The 17,570-nt window shown below is 59.9% G+C and overlaps 1 protein-coding gene across 2 annotated transcripts; it reads left to right on the forward strand.

Moving 5' to 3' along the window:
* The first annotated feature begins 8,506 nt into the window (after positions 1-8,506).
* Positions 8,507-17,548, forward strand: TNIP2 (TNFAIP3 interacting protein 2). 2 transcript variants are annotated; one of them, XM_070400291.1, is made up of 6 exons: positions 8,507-8,866; positions 13,818-14,096; positions 15,620-15,709; positions 16,040-16,270; positions 16,340-16,453; positions 16,879-17,548. In XM_070400291.1, the coding sequence occupies exons 1-6, from the start codon at positions 8,582-8,584 to the stop codon at positions 17,140-17,142; spliced, it is 1,263 nt and encodes a 420-aa protein (XP_070256392.1). In that variant the 5' UTR covers positions 8,507-8,581; the 3' UTR covers positions 17,143-17,548. The 2 variants fall into 2 exon arrangements, with proteins under 2 accessions (XP_070256392.1, XP_070256393.1); XM_070400292.1 differs by having other exon boundaries at positions 16,040-16,266; positions 16,879-17,101.
* Positions 17,549-17,570: the final 22 nt, after the last annotated feature.

Raw genomic sequence — 17,570 nt, forward strand, 5'->3', positions numbered from 1 at the left:
TCTCTCTCTCTCTCTCTCCCCTCCCTTCCTCTCCCCTGGGTGAGGACGAGCACCACGAACACACGCCGAGGCACTCACGGGGTGTGTGTGTGCGGGGGGGGGGGGGGGGGGGGATAACGCATCTGCACGATGTTTGCGTTTCTACGTTTCCGTGGAAACGGGCACAAAGAGCGAGTCACCGAACAGGGATGCGTGTGAGCCGCCGGCCGCGGTGACACAGGCCGCCCCTCGTGACCAGATGGACGCGATGGCTCAGGGCCTCCTCCCGGCGGCCAGAGCCGGCCTCCTGCTGCCCAGCCCGCCGCGGGGTGGGGGGCCCCGGCAGGCGCCGTGCCCCGTGGGGTGGGGGGGGCCCCCGGCAGGCGCGTGCCCCGCGGGCTCCGCAGCAGGTCCCGCCCTCACTTTCCATCGCAACTTTCCGCCCGCCCTTTCGGTTTCGCCTTCCTCCCTCCAAACAGCTCGCGGCGTCGCTGCTCCGCCCTCGGGGGCCACCCTGCCGCCGCCCGGCCCCCGTCGGGCGCGGTTCCCTGGAGGGACGGTCCCCGGCTCCGCTCCCGTCGCTGGGCCCGCCCGCGTCCGTCCGCCCGCAGCCCCGCGCTCAGCCCGAGCCTCGCTCGCACCCGGATCGGCCCTCCCTGCGTCCGCCGCCCGCCACCTCCGGCCTCCGGGCCCTCGCACTGCACCCCCCCCCGCCCCCCCCCCGCAGGGAGCTTCGTCCTCGCCGTCACTGTTTAATGTTCCATCGATTTGAAAGAGAGATTTACTGGTGTTTATGCATTTATTGTTGCTTCTTTTCCTTCAAGTTTATTTTTGTTTTGTTTTGCTTTTCGTGCTTTTAAAAAACTGTTTTTATTGATTTCAGAGAGGAAGGGAGAGGGAGAGAGAGAAACATCAATGATGAGGGAGAACCAGGACCCGGCCGCCTCCTGCCCCGCCCGCACCGGGGATGCAGCCACAACCAGGGCCGGTGCCGGACGGGATCGAATGGTGGCCTCCTGGTTCCTAGGTCGATGCTCCACCCTGAGCCAGCCAGGCCGCTGGTTGCTTCCTGTAAGTGGCCTGACCACAGATCGAACCCGCAACCTTAGCGCATCGGGAGAAGGCTCTAACCAACTGAGCTACCCACCCAACCAGGGTCTTTTAAACATTTTATAAGGGTTTATTTGAGCCAAACTGATGACATATGCGGGGGAGCAAGATCACAAACTCTTGGGGAAGTGTGGCTGGTGTGACTCTGTTCCTCCCTGGAGGCTGTGGGAGCTGGGCCTTGCCCGTGTCCTGAAATCCCTCGGGCACCTGGCGGCCGGCTGCTGACTCCGCCGGGAGGGACCTTTGTCCTGCAGTGACCGGAGGACGTGGCCCCGGGTCCTGGCTAATCAGGTTTCCCAGAGAAATGCCCTCCCACGTCCTGCCTCAAGGGGGGAGGCCCGGCTTCCACGTCCTGGCCCTGAGGGACGGTGGGTGGGGCAAGGCTGGGGTCTCAGCGCTGACCGTGCACTGGGCTCTTGTTGTTTATTATTTTTTAAATTTATTTTTTAAAAATATATTTTATTGATTTTTTTACGGAGAGGAAGGGAGAGGAATAGAGAGTTAGAAACATCGATGAGAGAGAAACATCGATCAGCTGCCTCCTGCACACACCCTACTGGGGATGTGCCCGAAACCAAGATACATGCCCTTGACCGGAATTGAACCTGGGACCCTTGAGTCCATAGGCTGACGCTCTATCCCAGTGATGGCGAACCTTTTGAGCTCGGCGTGCCAGCATTTTGAAAAACCCTAACTTAACTCTGGCGCCGTGTCACATAGACATTTTTTGATATTTGCAACCGTAGTAAAACAAAGACTTATATTTTTGATATTTATTTTATGTTTAAATGCCATTTAACAAAGAAAAATCAACCAAAAAAATGAGTTCTCGTGTCACCTCTGACACGCGTGTCATAGGTTCGCCATCACTGCTCTATCCACTGAGCCAAACCGGTTAGGGCTTGTTGTTTATTTTTGTTTGTTGGAAATCCTCCCCCAAGGATATTTTTCCATTGATTTTAGAGCGAGTGGAAGAGAGGGAGAGGCTGAGAGAAACATGGATGTAAGAGAAACACATCAATGGGTTGCCTCCTGCACACGCCCTGACAAGGGCCCAGGCTGGGAAGGAGCCTGCAACCGAAGTACATGCCCCCGACCAGAATCGAACCCGGGACCTTTGTTCCACAGGCTGATGCTCTATCCACTGAGCCACACCAGCGAGGGCTGGACTCTTGTTTTCATCATGGACGCTCCCCCCTCTGTGCTGATGTCCCCCAGCCCAGAGACCCTCTGTTGGGCCCGCTCCCGGGAAGAAGCCCGGCGCCTGTGCCCTGACCGGGAATCGTAGGTTGACGCTCAACCCCTGAGCCACGAGGGACGGGCTGCACAGCTGCTTCAGTCCGCACGCACCCTTGCTTCTCCCTCGCCGGGGAAGGTGATATGGCCACAGGTTCTGGGGATTGGGACAGGGACACCTTTGGGGGGGTCCTTATTTTGTCAGCCACACAATCAGGAAATATTCTTTAAATGTTTTTATTGATTTGAGAGAGAAGGGAAGGGAGAGGGACAGAGAGAAACATTGATCAGATCAAACCCACAACCGGGGTATGTGCCCTGACTTGGAATCAAGCCAGTCACCCTTCCGTGCAAGGGACAAAGCTCCCACCACCTGAGCCACACCCGCCAGGGCTGGGCTGAGGCACCTTTGGAATAAGCGTCACCGCCTCAGGAGAGCACACACCTGAGGCCTGTCCTGCACCCCGTCCCTGGTAACCTCCTCGCGTTCCCTCCTGACCCCGCCCCCCCCCCTCCCTGCACAAAAGAAGCTGCACACTGTCACTCTGAGGCACTACCTCACTGTTGACATCTTGCTTCCAGGTGTGTCCTCTTTTTAGCTCAATAAAATTCTTTCTTCCAAATTATAAGAGAAAGTTTATTTAGAAAGTCACAGAGGAAGGAAAGGTGAGCCAGCTGGGCTGGGTGGGCCCAGGAAACGGGTTACAGAGGCAAAAGAAGGGCCCTTGGAGCTTAGGAAAAAGAGTCAGAGAGAACATGCCTGGGGAAAGGAGAGGAAAGGGTGCCAGAGTGATCCAGAGAGAGAGAGAGAGAGAGAGAGAGCCTCAAATAAATTTTTATAAAAATTCTCGCCCTGGCTGGGTAGCTCAGTTGGTTGGAGCATTGTCCCAATATGCCAAGGTTATGGATTTGATCCCTGGTCAGGGCACATACAAGGAGCAACCAATGAATGCAAAAATAAGTGGAACAACAAATTGATGTTTTTTTCCTCTACTCTTCCTCTCTCTAAAAATCAATAAATAAAAGAACTGAAAGAAAACCATTCTCTACAGGTTTGGACATTCTTACATCGACATAGCGTTCAGTGACGAGAGCCCAGGCCCGGGCTGTGCATGCTCAGGCTGGGCTGAGGGTGGGGTTGGCACATACTCTGGGTCCTGCCTGAGGCTCTGGCCCCCAAACCTGGTGGCCCCTTGAAACACCAGTCACATCGCCCCCTTGTGGACACTCACGGGGAAGGCTGAGGGCCCAGTGGGGTCTCCCGGAGACCCAGAGTGTGGTCTAGGGCAGAGAGCAGCTGGGAGGGGCAGGGCCCAGGGCCCCAGGCAGCCCAGCACCCGTCCACGTCTCCTCTGCTCTGCCTGGGCCCTTCCTTGGTGTCCAAAGTCCCTGGGCTCTGCCCATGAGCCCAGCTGCCTGCGGCGCCTGCACCCACCAGGAACGGAACATAAGTCCTGCAGCATTTGCGTTTTGACCACTTGATCAAGAAATGATGCTGGCCAGTATGGCTCAGTGGTTGAGTGTCAACCTATGAACTGGGAGGTCAGGGTTTGATTCCCAGTCGGGGCACATGCCTGAGTTGTGAGTTTGATCCCTGGTGGGAGTTGTGCAGGAGGCAGCTAATCAATGATTCTCTCTCATCATTGATATTTCTCTCTCTCTCTGAAATCAATAACAATATTTAAAAAAAAGGAAATTATTGTGCGGGTGGGTCAGGGGTGGTTTCTCCAGGTGGCTGTTGAGCATCGTGGCCAGAGGTGTGTGGCAGGAGGGCCCTCCTGGGGCCTGCAAACCCCCCCCCCACCCCCCGCAGGGTCCGGTCCAGGCCTCCCTCTGCTCGACCTCCGCTGCCCACAGCCCTGTGCTCAGCCCCACGCCCACTGATGGAGAAGGCGCAAGGTCAGAGAGGGCTCTGGGGACAGAGCGGGGACAGGCGGGTGTGGAACAGAAGGGAGGGGCCAGCTCAGGCTCCCACCACCAACAGGGGGGCTGGAACTGCTCTGTCCGAACGTGCCCCCCACCTCGGCCTCAGGGTCCAGAATTTCGTCCCTTTGCTGCCTTTAGGGGTAGATATGATGGTACCCACAGCTGCTCGAATACACCAGGGGTGAGGCAGGCCCCAATTCCTTCCCCAGACTTCCGGGTTCCCAGGGGGCCCCGGTGCACATGTTTAGCTCCCCCGCAGGACCAGGGGCGGATGGTTCCCTTGGCTCCCCCTGCCTGGGAGCTGGGGTGGGGGTGGCACCCCTGTGTGCACACGCCTGCAGAGGCTGGGCTCCCGCCATGGCTCAGCCTGTCCCAGCCCCTCCTGTGGCCTCTCCAGGGCTCCCGTGTGTCCTCATGACGTGTGTGGCTGCCCAGGGCGAGCCCTCCCAGGCGAGGCAGTGCCTGCGGTGCTTTGAGACCAAGCCCAGGAGTCACGCGCCTGGTCATCTGGTCCATCGGAGGCCGAGTGTCAGGCGATGGGGTCGCTCTGGAGGCCGCTCCCAGCTACAGGTACCTCCCTACAATCCAGGCGCTCCTTCCCGAATACGCGTGACCCCGAGTGCCGGGGGACAGGCTCGGCGCTCATCTCACAGCTGGGAACCAGGCTCCAGGTGTCAACCTGAAAAATACAACAGTCCGGCCTGGCCAGTGTGGCTCGGTTGGTTGGGCGTCATCCGTGCACCAAAAGGTTGCGGGTCCATTCGCGGTCAGGGCACATGCCCGGGGTGCAGGTTCCATTCTGGGTAGGGGGTGGGCCTGCAGGAGGCAGCTGATAGATGTTCCACTCTTCCATTGATGGTTCTCTCTCCTTCTCTCTCTTCCTTCCTCTATCCCTAAAAATCCATTTTAAAAAATCTTAACAAAAAAATACTAAAAAAATAAAAAGTGAAGCTCCTTTATTTTACCAGAAAAGATGTGTTTAATCAGGGACAGCAAGGAATTGCAATTTGAGACAAGCTGCCTGAGCAATAAGCCGCCGCCAAGTCCAACAAACGCAGGAGAGGGACGTCATCTGACGGTAAAGGAAGGGCTGTTTGGAAGGGAAGTCATTGGAGGAACGTGTGCGCTCGGAATGACGGCCTCTTACCTCCTATTGGCCGAGTGGCTGGGGGAGCTGATTTCTCCCAGAAGACGCCATGTCCAGTAATCCTCCGTGTCGCAGGGGGCAAAGCTCATGACAGAGACCTCAGCCTGGACAGAAGGCAAGAGTCCCTGGGAGGGGACAGGGCGTGTGGGAGGGTCCATGGCTTGTGGGAGGAGCTAGGACATGTGGGAGAGGCCAGGACATGTGGGAGAGGCCAGGACGTTTGGGAGGAGCTAGGACATGTGGGAGGAGCCAGGACGTGTGGGAGGAGCTAGGACATGTGGGAGGAGCCAGGTCGTGTGGGAGGAGCTAGGACGTGTGGGAGGAGCTAGGACATGTGGGAGGAGCCAGGACGTGTGGGAGGAGCTAGGACATGTGGGAGGAGCCAGGACGTGTGGGAGGAGCTAGGACATGTGGGAGGAGCTAGGACATGTGGGAGGAGCCAGGACATGTGGGAGGAGCCAGGACGTGTGGGAGGAGCTAGGACATGTGGGAGGAGCTAGGACATGTGGGAGGAGCCAGGACATGTGGGAGGAGCTAGGACATGTGGGAGGAGCCAGGACATGTGGGAGGAGCCAGGACGTGTGGGAGGAGCTAGGACATGTGGGAGGAGCTAGGACATGTGGGAGAGGCCAGGACGTGTGGGAGGAGCCTGGCCCTTGAATGTCTAGAGCCCAGCAGGAAATGTTCACAGCAGCCCTCCCCTCGACTTCCCTCAGTGTGTGCACCTGGCTCCCCAACTCTGCACATACCGGATGGACATCTTTTCTTTTTCACAAATAAATTCTTTTTGGTGACAATACCTAGTTGATTTTTGTAGGATGGTGAACAATAGGTTTTTGGAAACTGTGACTTTAAGCAAAACGACATATAACGAAACCAATTTTACCCTAGGTTAATTTGTATAAATAAGAGTTAAGTTCCAAGCTGGCTGGCGTGGTTCAGTGGTTAGAGCGTCGGCCTGCACACCAGAGCGTTGTGGGTTCGATTCCTGGTCAACGGCACATACTTTGGGGGTTTGCTCCCCACCCTGGGGCGTGTGCAGGAGGCACCCAGTCGATGTTTCTCTCTCTCTCTCTCTCTCTCTCTCTCTCTCCACTCCTTCCCTCCCTCCCTCCCTTCCTTCCACTGTCTGAAAAAGCAATGTAAAAATATCCTCAGGTGAGGATTAACAAAGTTCCTGCAGCATATTTCTGGTCAGAAAAATACCAAATTTCTAAATAAAGACTCAAAACATTCTAATACTAACCATTGAGATAAATATGAGCTACAATACATGTAAGAAAGATTAAGGAAGACAAAGATCACTATTTTCCAACCTGCTTATTCTAGCTCAGGGTCACAAGCGGCCAGTCCTCCCGACAGCTCAGGGCACAAGGCTCCTGGGACCCCACCCAGGCAGGACGCCCTTCCACTGCAGGGGCACCCACACCCACACCCACCCCCACCCCCACACCCACACTCACCCCGACTGGGACAATACGGACATGCCATTCAACTCACAAGGTAATCTGTGCACTTTGTTGAGATGTGGGAAGAAACACACACACACACACACACACACACACAGACACACACACACAACACGTGTCAATTCCAGAAAGTGGTCCCAGCTGGGAAACGACTTTTTTTCTCATCAACGTTATAATTAAAGAAAAGGTTATCCGAGGACCAGCTGTACATTTTAAAAAATTGATTTCAGAGAGGAAGGGAGAGAGACAGACAGAAACATCAATGATGAGAGAGAATCATGGATCGGCTGCCTCCTGAACGCCCCCCATGGGCCTGTGCCCTGACCAGGAATGGAACCGAGACCTCCCGGTACATAGGTCGGCGCTCAGCCACTGAGCCCGCCGGCGGGGCCAGCTGCACATCCTCACCTGTTGGGGCCTATAATCCAGGACTCTCAGTTGGAGCCTAATGGACAATTCTCCCCGTAATGGCCACCAGCTGGTCCTGGGTGAGAGCGCCCCCTTCTGGCCGGCCGCCTCCGTTTGGTGCGGTTTCCTTATTCATTTTCACAGGGACCGGCGCCAGGTCCCACATCACCGAGCAACCAAGACGAAGACGGCCCCGCGCTAAGAGCGCTTCGGTCCTCCACCACCGCCCGCGCCCAGCACGTCCTTCCTAAGGGCGGGCCGGGCCTGTGCACCCCGTGCACGCTCCCCCCACGCCCCTGCGGGTGGGGAGGGCACAGGCTCGCCGCCGGCTTGGCTGATGCACGGCTCCGCCCAGCTCGGCTCCGAAGAGGCTAAGGGGCAGAAGCAGGATGCAGCTCACGGCCCGGACGAGGAGGGGCACCCGCCCAGGGCAGCGGCCAGCAGCGATTCGGCCGGAGGAACCCTTTGAAAGACCGCACGTGTGCTCGGGCATCATCGTGGGCAAAACTCGGACCCTGACAAAGAAATAGGCGTGGAGCCACGGAAAGTCACTGGGGAAAGGAAAGGGATGCTGAGAAGCGAGCGTGGAGAGGGCCAGCTCCCTGCGGACTTCTTTCTGCTCCAAGAACAAGACACGTCCCTGGAGCAGGGCATGCGGGGGAGGGCGCCCCGTACGCCCCGGGTGGGTGGGCACCTCGCTAGGCTCAGCTCTGGGGACGCCTCTCTCCCTGTAGCCCAGGAGCCGACCGGCGTGCAGCTGGGGGTGTGGATCCGCGCTCAGGTCCCACACTTGGGGTCGTCTCTGACCCCCTCTTTTCCTCCCATCAGTAGCTACATCAGAGGCCGCTCTACCCCTGCCCACGTCCGGGCCCGATTCTCCGAAAACGCCTCAGATGCGGGGGGAGGGGGCCGCTGGGATAAGCCAGCACCCGCGTGTGTGGACAGCCACAGGGCCCGGGACAGGATGGGGACAGCCTGGCTCAGGGCGGTGGGCGTGACCGACACTCGGCGGCAGGAGGGGCCGGGAAATGGGCGGGTCCTGGGCCCCGGGGGCGGGTCTACGCACTAGGAAGTGGGCGTGACCGACACTCGGCGGTAGGCGGGGCCGGGAAATGGGCGCGTCCTGGGCCCCGGGGGCGGGTCTACGCACTAGGAAGTGGGCGTGACCGACACTCGGCAGTGGGCGGGTCCGAGCGCTTGGCGGGGGCGGGGCTCGCAGACTGAAGTTCCGGGAGGTGGGCGTCCTGCCCCGAACCGGCGCGGAAGTGGCCCGAGGCCGCGCGCCTCCCCGTCCTGGCCCGCAGACATGTCGTCGGGGGACGCGGGGTCCGGCGGGCGGGAGGGGGCCCCGCGCGCGGCCGCCACTCTCTGCGGCCTGTACCACGAGGCGGGGCAGCAGCTGAGGCGCCTGCAGGAGCAGCTGGCCGCCCGAGACGCCCTCATTGAGCGCCTCCGCGCCCGCCTGGCCGCGCTGGAGGGGGACGCGGCGCCGTCGCTCGTGGACGCGCTGCTGGAGCAGGTGGCGCGCTTCCGGGAGCAGCTGCGGCAACGGGAGGGCGGCGCCAACGCCGTGGAGGCCGCGCTGCGCCAGGTGCGCCCGCCGGCCGGGGCCTGGGCTGGGCGCGGGTGCGGGTGCGTGATGGGCGCGAGGCCCATCGAGGCCTCAGGGGCGTGTCTGCGCCCTTGGTAGTTACCGGGAATCGTGGGTGGGCGGGTAGTTCAGGACGCGGTGCTGAGTTTCCTGCCTGATGGCCACCTGCCGCCGGGCGCACTGCCCGTGCCATTGCGAGAGCCCCTCTCCTTCCCCATCCACCCTCCCGCCACCATCCTTTGATCTCTGCTCTGAGTCTGCTTCTGTTGGTCTAGGGCACTTGTCTTTTCCTGCCTGGCTCTGCATATCCCCGCGCGGGGTTTGATGGGCACCGAAATGCAGACAGGGCCGGCCGGGGTGGCTCAGTGGTTGAGCGTGGGCTCAGGGCACATGCCCGGTTGCTGCTGGATCCCCGGTGTGGGGCCTGCAGGAGGGAGCAGATCAGTGATTCTCTCTGATCACTGATGTTTCGCTCTTTCTCCCTCTCCCTTCCTCTATGAAAGCAATAGAAAAATATTTTTAAAAATGCAGAAAGGACCAAGAAAGGCTGATTTCTGTCTTTATGAAGCTCATATCCTCATTGAGTGAATAGACATTGTAGAAATAATCTATTGCCTGTCGAAAATATTATGTGTAGCATATCGTGTCTTATGTTGTGAACACAGGGTTTAACATGTCGAGTACACAGCTTCAGCTCTCGCACATAGTGGGTGTGCAGATGTGACTGTTACTGACCATTGCTACTCAGGTGTCTATTGGGCCTTTTCCGCTGAGAATCCTTTCTGTGGGAGGAGAGTGTGTGTGGACACTGGGGGTGGTTCTTCCCTTTCTCCCAGCACTGAGTGTAGTCTGTCACCTCCCGGGGAGTGTGTAGCACCGAGCTGTGCCAGCCCCGGTGGGAGTGCTTAGCCAGTACAACTGGCGTGGAGAGTATGTGCAGCAGGACACGGGAGGTGGCTGTAAGGTCAGGCGGGGCAAAGTGTGACGCCTTTGCCGCGTGTGAGGTTGGTAACTGCACGCTGTTTCACACGGGGCTAGGGAGTGCAGAGACGACCGAGACCCACTTCCTGCCCTTTAAATTAATTGCAGGTCATACATGCACATAAGTGATCACTCCTTGAAGCAAGTTGTGAAAGGGATGGAGGAAGGTGCCGTGGGGCAGTACTGAGTGTAGGGTAAGCATGGAACTTAAGTTTCCAGCCCAGAACACTGGTATTATAATGTAAACTGCTTTTTTCCCTTTAGACATAATTGATATATTAATTTCAGGTATACAACATGATTTGATATTTGTATATATTGTGAGATGTTCACATTCAATCTAGTTCATTCATTGACCAATTTTCATAAGTTTAACCATCCTTGCATTCTAGGAAAAGAACCCCACTTAGTCATGGTGTGTAAGCCTTTTAATATGTTGCTGAATTTGGTTTGCGAGTATTTTGGTGAGAATTTTTGCTGAGAGTTCATAAGGGGCATTGGGCTGTAGGTTTTGTGTAGTGCCTTTGACTTGCTTTGGTATCAGGGTAATGCTGGCATCAGAAATATAGGAAGTATTCCCTCTTCTTCGGTTTTTTGGGGAAACTTGAGAATTGGTATTAATTCTTAAATGTTTGGTAGAATTCACCTGTGAAGCTATCAGATCCGGGCCTTTTTTAATTAAAAATTTATTGATTGGTTTTAGAGAAACATTGATTTTGTTGTTCTACTTATGCATTTATTGGCGGCTTCCATATGGGCCCTGACAAGGGATGGAACCACACCTGGCATATTGCGACGGCGCTCTAACCAACCGAGCTGCCGGGCCAGGGCCTTCACTCACATTTGAAAGCTGACTTTTAAGACAAAAAATAAGGCTGGTAAGTCCTTCAGGGTCAACCAAACGCGCCCTGCGGATGGCCGTGGCCTGTGGTTTGTGTGCTGTGGACAGGTGCAGGACAGGGCCCAGGTCCTGCTCTCGGTATCACCCAGTCGGAGCCAGGCATTTGCCTCCACGTGGGGCTGGGCCAGTGCCAGGCCTGGGGCATGTGGACAGAGTGCCCTGGGGAGCTCTGTGAACTGCCCCCGCCCCCTACACGCCACACCCCTGGCCCAGGGTGAGCTGCTCATTGTTCGTGGAGATGTTTGTTCTCGCCGTTTCATTTGACCAGCGAGGACGGATGCTTAGAGGTCAGGTCTTGCCCGGGTCCTCCAGCCCGAGAGGGTGTGAGGGAGCTGCAGCTGATGGAGGCAGTGAGGCGGGGCGGCCAGTGCCGCTGCCTCCTTACCTGGTCACACCAGCAGCTGCCCTGACCCCACGAGCCTCCGCGTGCCCGTGTGCAGAGGGAGAGATGACAGAAGCTGCTCTTGGGTGAGTGGAGATTGTGTGGTGGGGGGAGTGAGGACTGAGATCGCTGTGGTATGGTGGGTGGGGACTTAGAAGTTTGCCGCATCTGTGGTTCCGCGGGAGACTGGCCTCTGGTCTTGTGTTAGTTGTAGAATTCCCTCTGTCGCATGTTGTATGGGTTTGTGTAATGACAGTGTTTCATATACAAACATGCAGTGACCCTGAGTAAACCAGTGTCAGACCGGGACAAGGACAGGCTGTCTCGGTCATGCTGCTGGAACGGCAGCTTTTGATCTGAATAACTAGCATTTAATGGACATGAGCTCAGGGCAGACCTGTGCCTGCCACCTTGCTCTTCGTGCGCACTGCGGAGCCAGGGCGGGAAGTAGGTCCAGCGGGGGGCGGGGAGGGGGGACGACACGGTAGCGACGCAGCAGCAGAGCCCAGGTGCCGAGGAGGCTCCTGCGAGCTGTGGGGTGAGACCGGGCAGGCCCTGACCAGCGGGCGGGTCTTCAGAAGGGGTCCGTTAGTGCCCTGGTGAGAGTGTCGTCCCGTCGGCCAAGGTTGGGGGCTCAGCCCCTGGCCAGGGCACACAGGAGTCAACCAGTGAATGCATACATACTAGTAAGTGGAACAACAGATCAATGTTTCTCTCTCTTCCTTCCTCTCTCTCAAAAAAAAAAATTCAATTAAAAAAAAAGTGGTCAGTTTTTAAAGGAAACACACACATTCAAGGCCAAGCAGCAGGCGGGTGTGTGTTCGGGCTCAGCAGCAGCGAGAGCCTGGGTTCCACCGGCTTCCTCCTCCTGCTTCTCACGTGGTGCGTCTACCACGGGGCCTGCACGGGCCCTGCTGGCGGCACACAGTGGGGTTGGGGGGGTCCACAGGCCGTGGGCAGAGGCCGCCCGCCCCGCGGCCTCCCAGCCCTGGGGGCCCAGGCCACCTGGGAGGAGGCGCTGATGCCCGCTGCCCCTCCGAGGGGCTTCTTCCTGGGTGAAAGTGAAAGTCGGGGTCTGGCCAGGAGCCCTGTGAAGCGTCCGTTCTCAGGCTGTCACCGTTGCCCCCAGCCCCGCCAGCTCTCCTGTCCTCGGGGGCTCGCTTCCCCGCCAGGGTCTGATGGCCTCATCCCCTCCTGTACCTCCCGCCTTCCTGCCCCTCTTCCGAGGCCTCTGCGAGACAGCCAGATGGCCATCCCAACTGAAGTTCTCCTTCCCTCTTCCTTCATCTCTAGAGCAAAGTCCAAGGGAAGTGGGAAAAGAGGACGGACTCTCAGAAATCCCCTGCGAGGGCAAGGTTTCCAGAACGTTCGCTGGGCACAGGCCAGAGGGTGCAGTCATGTGCTGGGCTGACCCGTGGAGGCGTTTACATGGGGGTGGGGGGGGTGGGGTCCTGAGTTCCACCGGTTAGTGCTGAACCCCAATCCTAAAGCCACCGTGGCCGTGCGACTGTGGGCACTTACCTGGGTGTTTGCACGAGGACAGGAGGCAGCGCGTGGCGGCGGAGGTGGGGCTGTGAACTGGAACCCCAAGTTCAAAAGCACAAGGCGGGCGGAGTAAGGCGGTTCCAGAGGGAAGGCGAGGTTGGTAGAAGCACATGTTCTCGGTGCTAATAAAGGTTCTGGAGAGAGAAGTGCCCAGAGGTGGAATGGCTCCTCTGCTGAGCGCAGCTGGTGGAGGGGCTGGTGGGAACAGGAATGTCGGTTTGCAGTTTAGGTCCCTCTGGATGTTGATGTTTTTGTAAAAAAGAAGGTTCTAGGTTCCTGGTGTCTGGTACCAGCAGGCCACACCCCTCCCTCCGCTTCCTCCCGACTCATCTTCCAGGCCAGGGGTGGGCAAATTTTTTGACTCGAGGGCCACCATGGGTTCTTAAACTGGACCGGAGGCCGGAACAAAAGCATGGATGGAGTGTTTGTGTGAACTAATATAAATTCAAAGTAAACATCATTACATAAAAGGGTACGGTCTTTTTTTTTTTAGTTTTATTCATTTCAAACGGGCCGCATCCGGCCTGCGGGCCGTAGTTTGCCCACGGCTGTTCCAGGCTGTTCCCCGTGGGACGTGGGGCGGCCGGGCGCTCCTGGGCCTTCTCGGGAGGTTCCTTGAAAACGGGAAGCCCCAGGCTGAGGCCGCGGAGAAAGCAAAGTGCAATTGTAGGACTTTTTAAAAATGAAGCCGTTTCCTGTGATGGCGCCTCGCTGGGTGCTTCACAGCCAAGATGTAACCTTCACCGCGCCCAGGTGGGCAGGGCGGCGTCCTTCCTGGCCTCCCGCCTCTGGTGGCAGTGCCAGCCTTGTGTTCTGCCTTGAAGATGCCACTCCCGTCTCCGCCTCCACATGGCCTTCGATGTGTATGTGCACATCTCTGCTCACAGGACACTGGTCATTTGATGGGGTCCCTTCTCCCGTCAGGTGCGCGCCACACGGTCACTCGCTGCCGAGAAGCGACACGGTGGCCGTGCTGGTGAAGATGGGTTCAGACGAGGCTCAGACGGCATGTGAGCTGTGAGTCTGGAGGCTGACTGCGCGTGTGCCCGTTGCCTAGCGACGGGGACCAGGCTGTTTCTTGCTGTAGACACTGGTCTCTGACGTGCTTTTCCTGACGTAAATCCGCTTCTCAACCTTCCCAGGAAATTGAGAGGCTGTCCGAGCAGCTAGAGGAGAAGGAGAAGGAGACGCAGCAGCTGCGGAGCCAGCCGGGGCCGGAGCGCGAGAAGGAGGTGGCCCTGCTGCGGCGGCGGGTGGCGGAGAAGGAGCGGGCGCGGGCCGCCAGTGACACCCTGTGCCGCTCCTTGGCCGACGAGACCCGCCAGCTGCGGAGGACCCTGGCGGCCACGGCCCACATGTGCCAGCACCTGGCCCAGTGTCTGGAGGCCCGACAGGGGGCCGAGGGGGAGCAGGGGCCTGAGGTAGGCGCGGGGGCGGGGGTGCAGGGAGTGGTGACACGTGGGCAGCAGGACCGGTGCAGACCCAGCCACGTCTGCTGGGCAGAGCCCGCCCTCAGGCTTTCTTCTAAAACGATGGGACAAAAAAAAAATGAATAAAAAGGGAAAAAAATTAAAAAAGAAAAATAAGTAAAATGAAATAAACAACGGGACATGCAAAGGCGACAGGAAAGCTGGGCTCACAGGGCCGCCCACCCGGCCTGCAGCGGCCCCGGCGTGGGGACGTGGGGACACGGGGACACGGGGACACGGGGCAGGGCTGGGCACGGCGGGGCGGGGCGAGAGCAGGGCTCCCCCGGCCGCCTGTGCGGAGGACTGAGCGCCGCCTCCTGTGGGCCCCTGCGCCTGAGCCCGTGGAGCGGGGCCGCCATCTCTGAAGCTGGCCTCTGGCTCCAGCGTCCTCATCGTGACGTGAGGATGGAGCCGGGGCCAGGCCTGTGCAGGGCGGGGCCGGGCGCGGGTGGGGCCCCTGACGGGGAGCTGGGCTGTGGGGAGAGGGGGGCAGTGAGGGCTTCAGCGTCAGGAATCTCCTCAGATGGAGCCACAGGGGCCTGAGGGGGTGTCGGGAGCAGAGGGAATGAGGGAGCGATGGGCCGAAGCCGACCTCCCTGCTCCTTCCAGCCCAGCCGCTGTGAGGGGAGGCTGGGCCGGGAGGGCCTCTCTGGGCTCCCGCGGGCGGCTCCGCAGTGTCCTGGGCGGCTCCGCGGGCGGCTCCGCTGTGTCCTGGGCGGCGGCCCCTCCCGCGCTCAGCTTCACGGGAGACTCCGCCTGAGAACCGGCGCAGCTGGTGGGCTCCCCCAAAGGGCACCTCAGCGACACGTGTGTCAGAGACCAAAGGAGAGGGCCCCTGGGAGGAGGCGTGTTCTCGTCCGGGTTGGAGTCACTGTCCTTTCCCTGTGGAGATCCAGAAGTGGCCAGGCATGGTGGTCGGCTGGGCCACGTGGGCCGAGGCCTGGGCGTGGGCCGGGCAGGGCCCCACAGCCTCAGTCAGCATCACTTCCCAGCCCTGGGCTCGGCTGAGTCATGGGGCTTCCCCGCGCTGAGTGAGGCCAGCACTTCCTGTGGTCCCGGGGAATTCTCCAGAACCTGTCAGAGGCAGGCTGTCGAGGAGCCGGGGACCCTCCCTGAGAGTCTCCAGCTACCTCTGCCCCCTGTGAGGGCTGCTCTGGGAGGTGGCTTTGGGTGCGACACCCCTGAGCCTGCGTGAAATTGACCGAGTGTCTGGAGACCACGGAGTTGAGGGCTGGGAAGGGGGGCCCGGGCCACGGCCAGGCCTGCCCTGTAGCTCTGTGGCCCCTGCGGAGTGTGCTCGGTGGACAGTGGGCTCAGCCTCCTGCCCTGCTGACCTGTGATGGTGGCAGGTGGGGTGTGGCCTGGCCCCAGGGGGGGTGGGCCTGGGGCACCTGTGACCGCAGCCCCTGGGTCTGGCTCCTTCCCCTCTGCTGCGCGTGACCGACACGCCTGGTGACCGCGTCCTCTCTGTGCAGCCGGAACCTGCAGGCAGGGACGCCTCTGTCCAGGCTGCTGTTGAGAAGCTCCAGGAGGAAAACCGGCTGTTGAAGCAGAAGGTGACTCACGTGAGTGTCTGCCGTTCATTCGGAAGAGCTCCGCAGGCCCTGCCCTCGGGCCACTCTGGCTGACACAGTCTTTCCCCTAAAAGGACGAGCAGAATGTCCTGTGGTCCCCACACCTGCGTTCCCGTGTCCTTAGAGGGGGCAGGAGTCACCATCCAGAGGCCCCCGAGGCCAGAAACGTCCACTTGTGTTTAAGGCGCTGCTTGTGCGGAGCGAGGAGAGGCCCCTCCGTTCCCGGGGACCCCTCCCTCAGCTCCTCCTCGCCCATCAGTAGCTTCCGGCTCAGCGGGCAGGAGAGCGGCCCTGCCAGCCGCTCACTGCACTTGCCCGCAGGTGGAAGACCTCAACGCCAAGTGGCAGCGCTACGATGCCAGCAGGGATGAGTATGTGCGGGAGCTGCGGGCCCAGCTGCGGGGGCTGCAGGCTCCCCAGCCCGAGGCGGAGCTGATGAGGAAGGAGATCGCCAGGCTCAACCGGCAGCTGGAGGAGAGAATCAGCGAGTGTGCGGGGGCCGCGAGGGAGCTGGCGGCGGCGCGGGAGCGGGCGCAGATGCTGGAGCAGCAGGTAGGAGGGGCAGGACAGGCGAGTCCCGCCCTGTGCAGCCTGTGATGGCTGAGGGCCTGCTCTCTTCAGGTCCTCGCCTACAAGGACGACTTCTCGTCGGAGAGGGCGGATCGGGAGCGGGCGCAGAGCAGGATCCAGGAGCTGGAGGATGAGGTGGCGGCCCTGCGCCGGGCACGCAGACAGGTGGGTGTGAGGGCCGGCCGTGAGCGCTCAGGCCTCTCTCTCCTTCCCGTGAGCGCCAAGTCCTCTGTCTGCTCAGACCCGTTTCCCGCTCCGGCAGAGCCAGCCCTGGCACTTGGCACGGGTGCGGTGGTGGAGACTGGCCTCCTGTGGTCCTGTCTGCGGAGGAGGTTGGCGTCGGGTGTGACAGCAGGTGGCCGCCCCTGGGGCTGTCTGCCGCCGGTGCTCACTGCCATGCACCGGGGAGCACGCCCGTATCCAGGAAGGAGACCTGTGGCCCCAGGTGCCGCCTGGCCTCTGCTCCTCCTCCTGCCACCTCTGTTCTCTTTTGGGCTCTGGGCCAAGTAGGAAGCAGGGCGAGGGTGGATGAGCCGAGACCAGCGTGGTGGCCTCCGGCACAGCCATTACATCCTCTGCCTTTTCTCCAGGACCCCCAAGAGCCAGGCTCCTGCCGGATCCACACGGGGAGCAGAGCACCCAAGCGTGCAGAGACCAATGCTTCGGAGTTGGTGGTGCCTGGTGGCCAGCGGCCTGTGTCTGCACCCCAGGGCCTGGCCCCCGCTGTAGAGGGCCGGTGCCCCGGAGCTACCCGGAGAAGCCAGGGGGACCTGCAGTGTCCACACTGCCTGCAGTGCTTCAGCGACGAGCAGGGCGAGGAGCTCTTCAGACACGTGGCCGAGTGCTGCCTGTGAGCCAGGAGGGGGACAGGCCGGTGCTCTCGGCCTGCGACAGTGGGACCCCAAGATGCCGGCGGAGGGTGCTCTGGCCTTCACCTTGGTCCCCCTCGGGCTGTGGAACAGAGGCTGGGCTTTGGGTCCTCAAGCTGTCAGGCCGGGGCCAGAGCAGGAGCTCACAGGCCAAGGTGATGGTCCCGCCCCCCACCTGCACCTGGGACGTTGCATCTCGCGGGAATAGGGGGCTGCCCGAGGGAACCACACGTTGGGTGCCTGGAAGGGCACCCCAGGTTTGGAGAGCCGAGCACTGCGGCCTCGGCAGGGCCATGAAATACACTGCGTTGCTTAGTGTCTGTCACACGTCCAGAGGTGAGAGCCATGTGCTTTGTAGCCACTTATTTTTATAATAAACGCGTTTGCTGCAGTGGCTGCTGAGGCTGCAGGGC

The sequence above is a fragment of the Myotis yumanensis genome, unplaced genomic scaffold (assembly GCF_028538775.1).
Source record: "Myotis yumanensis isolate MYYU_CA2020_CCGP unplaced genomic scaffold, mMyoYum1.0.hap1 SCAF_1, whole genome shotgun sequence".
NCBI classification, from domain to species: Eukaryota; Metazoa; Chordata; class Mammalia; order Chiroptera; family Vespertilionidae; genus Myotis; species Myotis yumanensis.